Raw genomic sequence first — 10,861 nt, 5'->3', positions numbered from 1 at the left:
GTTTCAATGTAACGTTTCCTTTGTAATTCTATGCATTTTGTTGTATGCATTTAGAAACATTCTGAGAAGAGGTTCATAGACTTCACCAGAATACCAAATGGGGTTCACTTTAAAAACCTTTGGGTCTAAACAAAGTCAGTGTATATCTTGACTCAAAAATGGGCACAGCGTCATGTTAAAATATGCTGGATGATATGATTCAAGAATAAATAATGAAAGAAGCTAATGACTACTCAAAAGTTGGGGGCAAGATGAACACTAAATCACCCCCCCCAAAATGAAACTGACTGCATCTTAATAGATCACAACAACAGGTGGAAGAAGTCTCTATTCTGGGCCAGAGAGAGAGAGTGAAAGGAAAGAGAACAATAAACATTTTACCTCAATAAATATTTGTCCCTTGAATCTAATGGAGAAAGAGAAATACACAAAAGGAAGTTGGGGGCTGCCAGAGGGTACCCAGAGGAAGGGAATGATACTCATGGAGTCAAAGCCAAGCACAGCATCTTATGGGAAATGAATTTAGTTGGAAAGTTCTGAGCCCTCTCTAAAAGAAGGCTTCAATAAAAGGAGAGAGGCAGCTGAAGGTGCTGAGGTACTGAGTATCAAAGGCAGATCATTCTCAATGATGGTATTTCAAGGTGAGGAGTTTATTATCCTGGGGGAGGCATGATATTCCTGGAGTGGAAATGAAGCAGAAGAGAGAAAAGCGCCCATGGAATCAGACTACACAAGCTAATTCAGTAAACCACCTGTCCAGCTTCAAATATAGATTATAAAATGAATATGCACAACCAACAAACCAGGCCCAGAATTAAGTAGGCTAGATAATACCTGGGATATAACATTGCTTTCAATGATACCAAAAAGCTCCTTATCAGAAATACCTATATTTAATATCAATATTCTCCTAGCGATAATGCATGGCTGCAAATCATTGAGTGTCATGTTCTCTGAAAAATCAAAATCAAGAGTCAAATAATTCAAAATTACTTAGGAAGGAAAAAATGACTTGGCAAATAATCTAATATCTAAAAGTATCTCATACTTGCATAGCATTTTAAGATTTATAAAGTACTTTCCTCACAATAACAATTATTAACCCTATTTTAGAAATGTAGAAATTTGGGTAAGAGAAGGAGTACCTGACCCAAGATCACATAGTAAGTAACAGAGCCAGGAGTCAAACTTACGTCAGACCCAATGCTCGCTCTCTCTCTCTCTCTCTCTCTCTCTCTCTCTCTCTCTCTCTCTCTCTCTCAACTTATCACTTTCTGCAACAATAATTAAGTACCACCCCTTTTGGGGCCCATGAAAAGAAATTTTAATCAATTCCCTTTCAATAACTATTGTAATTATTGCATGTCTGTATTGCCCTGTAGATTTTATGTCTGCTTTGTTATTCTTCTAGTCTTGCAAATTTGGAAGCTGGCAAACATTGTCTAACTCTCAAGATGTATCACTATCCTCCTAATATGTAGTCTGTATACTTTCCAATGGGAAAAAAAAATCTGTTGAAATACCTTATATGTAACTATAGTAGTCTAAAAAAATGTTACTTTGCATTCCTGGTCAACTTGCTGATACACATAAGATTCAATAATTGTTTAACTGCCACAGTAATAAGTATCAGAGCAGCATACATACTTTGCTAAATAAATATTGCTTGACTTAACTGTAAGCTTCTGGAGAAGAGATGACCATTTTTTTATATCCACAATATGTCTGCCACATAGTACACGCTTAACATTTAATTTCAACTGAATTTGAATTGAATTTTCAATGTTTGAATTGAATAAAATGATAGCTGCTAAATGCCACATCTCTATCAGATGTTTTGAAAAGAATGTGAAGGAATTAATCAGTCCTGAATATTATTCCATCTGAAAACTGATACCCAGAGTGGGAAAAAAAAATTAGAGTGCAAAAGGGTTTTAGCTGCACTAGTAACATGGTATCCACACATTAAATGTTGTTTCAAATATTTATTTTCATGGCAAAAATAGACTATAATATATTCATTTCACATATATTACATTTAGTCATTCAAGCTTTTCTACCCATCAAATGCAATTTACACATTGCTTTACAAACCAATTTCAGTTTTACAAGAATTAAAGCTGTTCTGATTATACATTTTTTTTACAGTATCAATGACCAGACAATGAAACATACAGAACTATTTTTGAAAGTGGAAAATAATACTTGACAACTCATTTGTGCTATCATTGAAAAAAAAAAACTGGTACACGGGCCTGAGTGATCTGGAAGCATTTCTAAAGGCCACTATATATCCTACCAACTTTCTCCAAATTCCAAGTTTCTATTAGATTTAACAAATTGTGTTACAGTTATAGAAAATTATATAATATATACCAGTGAAAGCTTTTTTCCTCTCTGAAAATTGTTAAAACCCTGCTTCACAAAGTATACTATTTGGTAGGATTTGAATGGTTCTTTTTTTTAAATCATGTAACAGAATATATACAAAATAACTTTCTGACCTGCTATAGGCATCTATTTTCTTTCACTTGAATTCATTAACATCTTTGCACACCAAATTTTCTTCTCATATGAAGACTAGTTCATGTCATTAACCTTATTATAGGATAGCATTTTAAAACTAAGTTTCTTAACCACTTCATTGAATCAAAGGGAATGAACACAGACAAAGTCAACCAAATTGCTTGGCTGCTACCAAAGTTTGAGTACACACTCATCTTTTAAAAACTGCTCTTCCAAAAAAAATTGCTCATCCAATAGAGCAAGGAAAATTTCTTCTTACTTGAATGTGTTGCTTAGAGATTCTGAAGCATACTAATAAACCTGAACAGCTTATACCTACAAAGACAAAAATTGAGCTACTGAACTTTTAAGTTGGATGCTATTAACCAAAGAAAGTTTGTTGCCAAAAATATTCAAAATGACCATTAACAAGATCTATAACTATTTGTTCAATATCATGAAAAACATACTACATAATTAAAACCCACTGGTTATGCTAGCATTAAAAAAAAAGTTCCAAGTTCCACAATTTCCTCCTTTAGTCAAGTTCTCTCCAATTGCCATATTTCGTTTGAGGAGATGTGCCAATTCCATTATTTGATGGTGCAAAAAATTTATATTAGTGTCCAATAACTATTCAGTAATAAAATCCTAATGCAAGTATATGTTCCAAATCAGTATCTAAATCTTGTTTTTATTCATTTAATAATTCAGCATTATATTTTTATCTGGAATAGTATGTCCTTCACAGCTTCCACAGGATAAACAGTCCAAAAATGCTAAAGGCTAATGCACCACCCCAAAAACTAGTTACATACTACATTGAGCTATAGCTCAATCCCCATAAAATGAAATTAGACATGTTCAAGGACATCTTCTCTGTCAGAGGCAAATATTACCCACATTAGAATTTAATAGCTCCAAATATCAACTGCTAGTTCTAAATGAAAGGCACAAGTTACCATCTATGTCAGATCAACTGCATATCTACAATGGTTAATCTGATGGCCTTTAATCCGTGCTTTTGGTTTCATAGATTCAGGCTAGAATTCAAGCTGGAAAAGAATTCATGGAGAATCTAGTTCAACTCCCTCATGGTGCAAGTGAGGAAACTAATATTAAGATCAAGTCAGATAAACAAATGTTTGTGGAATGAAATGATTTGCCCATAATCATCTAGTTGGCTAGTGGCAGAGCCAGAATTAGAACTCAAGTCTCCAGCCTCCTAATCTAATGCCCTTTTAAAAATGACCCCTTTTTAATCTGGCCCCAAGTGTGGATAAACTAATAAACAAACTGATCACTTGGCAAATTTTAAAATCACGGTTTAAAAGGCATTATGCCAATGGCTACTCAACTTCTCAAAATGGTTCTTTTTGATATTAAAAAAAATTATATGGAAACAGGTTACCAAAGAAGTCAATTGACCATTTTCCTGATGGTCTATGAGGTAACCTATATTTTAATGAGTGCCGAAGTCCATAGAGCAGAGACTGAGCTTCCCTAGTAAATTTTGCCCAGCCCAATCTGTTTTACGGAAGTAATCCAACATAGCTCTATACAGTGCTGACTGAAGAAAAACAAAGAAGAAAAAAAATCTGATTTTGTAGATTTACAATGACCTATTCTATCATTACAGGGCAGAACCTATTACCACAAATACTATTACTGTAAAATTATATCCATAATGAAAAGAATTCCAAAACTCAAGCCAAATGAATTCTTTAATTTTTCCAAGTGAAATCTAAAATAAAAAAAGTTTCAGTATAACAAGAAAAGTTGGATAGTCCCCTAGCATGTGTAGTAATAAGTTGTAACTTTTCCTATGTGCATCTACTCTTTTGAAACCTAAGTAGATCACCATCATACGATCTCAGCGGAGTGGAAAGGTATACATTTAACCATGAAACCTGTCCCAGTCTCAGCAGTCAATTCAGATAACTGAGGCAAAAACAGATTGCTTTTCTGAACTATCCAGGTAACTATAAAATCCTTCAATTTTGGTCTGGTTAACTGTGGACCAGCTCTTAAATGAGCACACTATCTTGATAATCACATTCCAAGTTTTTGTAGTGGGAATTTCTCTTTGTCTCTCTCTCTCTCTCTCTCTCTCTCTCTCTCTCTCTCTCTCTCTCTCTCTCTCTCTCTCTCTCTCTCTCTCTCTCTCTGTCTCACACACACACACACACACACACACACACACACAATTCCTGTAGTATCGATACACACACTTAATAATTCATCCCAGCTAATGCTTCTTTTTTATAGACTGAAAACTTTCTCAATCTCCCATGGATATGAATTTGGTATAAACTTATAAATTAATTGTACATAAGGATGGTACTATAATCTAATACAGAATAATAATGTACAGATGCAGCCAAGAATAAATATAAAGTCAAGAGCTCGTATATTTTCAGAGTAGTTTTTTATATAACAAAACAAATAATTTATTAAAAGGTACTGAAGTCATTAATAATATCTACCTATTTATCTAGTGTATGCTTCTTTAGAACTTTGGAACATTTTGTTAGTAGTAGAGACTAAACTTAACAGGTTAAGATGCAAACATTCCTAACTTGCCATTAATCTGAGTTTAGAGCTCATTAACCAAAATAAGATTAAAAAAAAAAGCAGGGGGCAGCAAGATGGTGCATTGGATAGAGCACTGGCCCTGGATTCAGAAGGACCTGAGTCCAAATTTGGCCTCAGACACATAATACTTACTAGCTGTGTGACCCTAGGCAAGTCACTTAACCCACACTGCCGGAAAAAAAAAAAGCAACTAAGGTCATTATTTCTTTCTTATTAAGTAGCAGAACACCTAACAGCCCGCCAAAGTTATAAAATACTTTAAGAAGTTTCTCTGGACTTTTAAGAATTGAACATTATTTTAATTGTCTTGAAGAATAAGCCATCATCTTAAACATTTGCTTATGTACACAATACACTACACTTCTAAAATTTTCCAGCACTTTAATTTAATCTTATCAGCAATGGAAATCCCTTCAACTGAATTTTTGAAATCACTATACATATTTTTTTTAAATCTAGAAATGTCTAACCTTCCTAATATTCCTATAATAGTTAATGAAAGCTATATGCCTTAATGAATACCCATTGCAATCTAAACTATCATTTCTCATCTAACTTTTTTCCCTCCAAATTACTCCTTGTAACTTGATCTTTTTAAAGTTTTTATATCAAAAATCATTTTCAATTTTTAATTTATATTAAATCCTCAAACTAATTTATATTTCCAATAAACATCTTTCCCTAAATTAAGCTTTAAAAAAAGATTTGTGCAAAAGAAAATAACTGAGCTCCATTCTTTGTTGCAAATTGTCCCAAATGAAGCCTGCTTTTAATAAATTAATCAAAATACATCTTCATATAAATTTTCTTAAAGGTATAAACACTAAACCCACTTCAACCTATGAGTTATACTTACAAAAGTCTGAAAGAAAACTTGGCCATTTTTAAACTCAAATAAAAAGAAATCTCTAAGTCCCATTGCCCTATCAGTTAGCAGGGATGAGAAGGGTACTGCTCAATGTGTTCTTTGCTTTCTGGAAGTTTGTACTAGCAGATTTCCTTATTTATTCCTATCAAAACATTCTAAGAACTTAGAACTAAATTCTAGGGCTCACTTTCATGCTTCACAGTAGATGTTCCAGAAGAATATCATCAATTTTTCCATAAATATCTGTATGATACTCTAAAATAAGACGTTCATTTCTCTGCTTAAAACTATGCTCTAGAATATTTCTTCAAAAGTACCCCTAATCAGGAAAAAAAGAGGGGCAATGTCAGTAGTGACAATAATTGGCCATTGTTAAATACTGCGTCTTAGCCTATTTTTGTAAAAGTATATAATTTGATATAAACTTGCTATAAATCTTTTACTTAGAACCTTAAAATAACCAAAATTTAAACATTGTATAATTTTGACAGGCTGTAATACAATCAATTGCTAGTTAACCATCATGGCAAGGTAACAGACTTCTGCATTTTTGCTATATCCTCTATGAAATCACATTATTGTTTGAAAGACAAATTTGGAGAATACATAGTATAGTTATTTTCCACTAATCTCTTTTTACAACTACCACAAAATGTCCAAATACTCAAAGGGCACAAAAAGCATTACATGGTTTCTAAGTGCAACATTTTAGGTAAATTATTAAAGCTAAAATATGCCACTTTAGTTTCTTAATTTATCCATTAGTAATCAATTTATTAAAATAAGAAAAAAACATATCATGCATTAGCCTTTAATTCAGTTTTCATAGTGTAATATCTTCTTATCAATAGGACACTCATTCCAAAAAGGTTTAATTCTGATTCCAATTGGAAGGAGAAAGGTAGTAGGGAAGATAGCACCATCACTGAAAAAGTTGTACAAATAAACTACTCAACACAACAATTCAAACATATGTAGAGAAAGGTAAGATTGCCATGAGAGACAATATGTGAAGTGTCTTACAGCCATTAAAGGTTAGCCATTATTAATATTATTATAATTCCATTCTTTCAAGCAACTAGCTATCACTGAACATAATCATTGGGTCTGTTGTGCTTTAGACAGAATTTTTAAAAAACTGATGTTGAAATCAATACTGTGTTCCTACTTCCAAATTGTTTTGATTCTAAATTTTGCGTTCACTACTTAAGTGGTCTCCTGTAAGTCAAATTTAGACTGGCAAATATGAAACTGCCTCAAGTAAATCCTCTACCATGGTTGACAACGACACACACTTACTGATTAGTGATTAATTAAGCTGCATCTCTGATTTACCTTGGAGTTCAAAGCCACTCACTAATGGCCAAAGCACGGCGATGGCCTTAGAAGAGAACTGATAGGATGTTGGTGCCATAGGGAGACAACTTTGAAATGGAAGTTGGGAGAAGGATATAGCAATGAGTATATAAAAAAAAAAAGATGTGGAGTTTCATATATACACAACTAACCCATAATCCTCCCTCTAGCATTAACATAAAGCATGGAACCACCTTTTCCCCTTATGCAATTTCACTCATCCCCCAAGTTGCCCTTTTGTGACTGCTCCTGATGAACATAACGTAACGATTTCATCTATAAATGTATAAATGCTGGGTAGGAAGGGGAAACAAGGAACATGATATGATTTATCCTATGACCTTAATCCCCCTAGGGAAGACCCTGCCTCCTGTCAATCTTTCAGCCATTTCCCCTCACCCCCAATACTCTCAGGAGTGATGTAAATATAGGAGAACAAAATTAGTAATACTGTATCTTATCTTTGTAACAACATAATAAAAATTTCCCACGCTCACAACCACGTTGCACTTCCTCACATCTTACTTATACTACATACTCAAAATCCTTATTTCTTTACATTCAAACTACAAAACATTTCTTTCGAAACATCATCCTCATTACTGTTGTTAATATTTCAACTCATAAAACAATAGAAATTGAAATGTATTGATTTTTCAGTTTTTTTAAAAGTGCTTTAAAACCATCTTATTCATCTACTAAAATTTCAACCAGTAAAATCAAAGGGTCATGTAAAGTTATGAATAATACTGAAAATATATCAAATGCTGTTGACTCTGTTACTTAAAACATATGAAATGACCGTTCCCAACTTTTCCTTTAATAAACCCTGAAAATAATTTAAGAATCGTTTCATTTTAAATTGTAACTTGGAAAATTTAAAAATTAATTTTCTAAATTCAAAGAAGCTTCCTATCTACTAAATGAGACCATTTAAATGTCTTTTTGTAGTTTATAGTTTGATAGTTAAACCCTAGGTTACCAAGAATAAAAAACAAAAAGAAAATTATAAACAGAAAAGATAGTAACACTTAAAAAAATATATATAAACTTGATGTGTCCAGAAACCAGTTGTAATTGTGGACAAGTCCCATGGAAAGCCGGGCTTCTTAGTAAGGAAACCTCTATATACTTTAGTCACAAAATAAAATTCTCTTATCAAAAAGCAGTTCTGAAATAGAAATCTATACACTGCCTTTACGATTGCCAGAACTTCCCAGCATAGTTTCAGTAAGGCAGAGAATTATTTTAGCTAGAAAACACAACTTCAAGAATGTGTGCAAGTACCGCAAATCAGCACAGACAGAAGCTGACCTTAGTTACTCCAACTATGTCCCCAATTCTCTAGCACTTCCCCCCGAGCAGAAATCCACCTCTTTCACCTTGTGACTTCCAAGGCTTCATGCAATGCACCACCATAAGCTGACATCAGCACCCTACACCTTGTGTAAGAAGAGTGGGGGAGGAGGGTTGGAAGCCCAAGAACAAATGGGTTCGCCTTGATAAACCCACTTTTTTTTTCCTTGTAAACTCTTTATAGGTAATTGGGTCCCAGGAGAAACAGGTGGAGGTTATATAAGCCTTGAGTTTCTCAGGAACTGGATAAGAACTCCATAAACAAAAGTGTACTGACAGAGCGTTTGCACCATCATCATTCTTTGCTGCCTCAGCATGTCCAGTACTCGTGGGATGTCCAGCATCTAGGGAAAAAAATGTGAAGTCAGAAAAGGCACACGAGGTATGATGGGACTTCCAGGAGAGGGAAAAATGTGAGGAGCAAAAAAGCAGAAAAAGGAGAGCCAAAGATGCTCACATCTGGATAGTTTTAATTGGGTGACCCAGGGGCCTCCACACCAGGTATTCAAACTGTTTTGTTTTTTTAATCACATTCTAGGCTTGCCAAATAATCCAGAAAATGGTAACTTTTTTATACCTCAAATGGGGCCAAAGGAACTGAGTTCTCACCTTCAAAAACCAAGTACTTTATTGGTTGCATCAAAGATGAAAAACAACATGAAAATGAGTCACAGTGAATATAACGACAATCCATAGGACCAAATGATTTCTAGAAGTACTAGTACCTATCCAGGAAGCTAATTCCTGCACAGGGATCCTGTGGTTTCTACTATAGTAACATCTCTCATTTCCACCATCTTGGTACAGGTCCTCATCACCTCATGCTTAGACTATTGCAGTACCCTCCTCATTGGTCTGCCTGCCTCCAGTCTCTCTCCAATCCAATCCATCCTCTCCTAGCTGTCAAAGTGAGCATCCTAAAGCACATGTCTGATCATATCACTCCCCCAACACCCATTTAATAAACTACGGTGACTCCCTATTGCCACCAAGATCAAATACATTTGGTTTTTAAATCCTTTATAAAATGATCCCATCCTACTTTTCCAATCTTCTTGTTCCTTACACCACTACCCCAAATACTCTGCAATCCAGTGACACAGCCTCCTTGCTGCCCTTCACATGTGACACTCCTGATTCCAAGCATTTTCAGGTTCTCTATACCTGGAATTCACTCCTCACCTCCATCTCCTGGCTTCCCTAGCTTCCTTCGAGTCTCAGCTAAAATCTCACCTTCTACAAGAAGCCTTTCCTGGTTCCCCTTAATATTACTGCCCTTCCTCTGTTGATTATTTCCAATTCATACTGTATATAGCTTCTGTGTATATAGTTGATGGAATGTTTTCTTCTTCATTAGACCATAAGCTCCTTCAGGTCAGGACTGTTTTTTGCTTTTCTTTCTATCCCCAGTGATCAGCACAGTGCCTAACACATAGTAGGTACTTAATAAATTCTAGTTGACAGACTAATGGAGGGGAGGTTAGACTTGGTGGTCTCAAAGGTCCTTTTCATGTCTTGAGATTTTCTGTTTCTCTAGGCCCTGGAGAAGAGGACAAAAAAATTCATCTTCCTCCCTCCCTTTTTTGTGAAGGTAGAAGACTGTCAATGTGGGATATTTTATATTTATACATATATATATATATATATATACACACACACCCCTACACACACACATATACATATATATGTATGTATGTATATATGTGTATATATGTATATGTGTGTATGTGTGTGTGCATACGTATACAGTCAGACCTGAAGGATGTATAGATTGCTTTTTCTGAACTGCCCTTTACTTTTTTTTTTTAAAAAAATTCTTTGTTTTAAGAACTAAAGGGAGAGGAGAAATGTACTCAGAAATAAAAGTACTTTAAGAGCTAAAGTGAGAGGGAGAAACAGAATCAGAAATAAAAGTGATATAAAAATAAAAGATATCAATAACATTGTTTTTAAAAAGATTCTGTGCTTCTATTCTTTGGCCATTTGATTAGGCAAACCCATCTGTGGGTTTTAAAACAACTAAATACAGCATGGAAGTAATTCTTGGGAGCAAGAAAAACTAAAAATATTTTCTCACAGTAAAGATAAAAAAGTCAAGATTAAAGCAAAAAATAAAAAATGCAACCAAGTGACTTCATGGAGTCTAAGCCACTCTTGGCCCAACTCACTAAGAAGAATATG

The 10,861-nt window shown here is 34.4% G+C and overlaps 1 protein-coding gene across 3 annotated transcripts in view; it reads right to left on the bottom strand.

The window, feature by feature from the left end:
* Window positions 1-1,970: 1,970 nt before the first annotated feature.
* Window positions 1,971-10,861, bottom strand: part of PTPN21 (protein tyrosine phosphatase non-receptor type 21) — a 120,982-nt gene continuing 112,091 nt past the window's right edge. For all 3 annotated transcript variants that reach the window (XM_021000324.2, XM_021000323.2, XM_021000325.2), the window contains exon 19: window positions 1,971-9,024. In XM_021000324.2, coding sequence (XP_020855983.1) covers window positions 8,896-9,024 — 129 coding nt within the window. In that variant the 3' untranslated portion in view covers window positions 1,971-8,895. The remainder of the gene's footprint in view (window positions 9,025-10,861) is intronic.

The sequence above is a fragment of the Phascolarctos cinereus genome, unplaced genomic scaffold (assembly GCF_003287225.1).
Source record: "Phascolarctos cinereus isolate Bilbo 61053 unplaced genomic scaffold, phaCin_HiC Scaffold_3;HRSCAF=262, whole genome shotgun sequence".
NCBI lineage: Eukaryota > Metazoa > Chordata > Mammalia > Diprotodontia > Phascolarctidae > Phascolarctos > Phascolarctos cinereus.
Note: the sequence above shows the minus strand (reverse complement) of the source record. Positions and strands in the feature narration are given on the sequence as shown.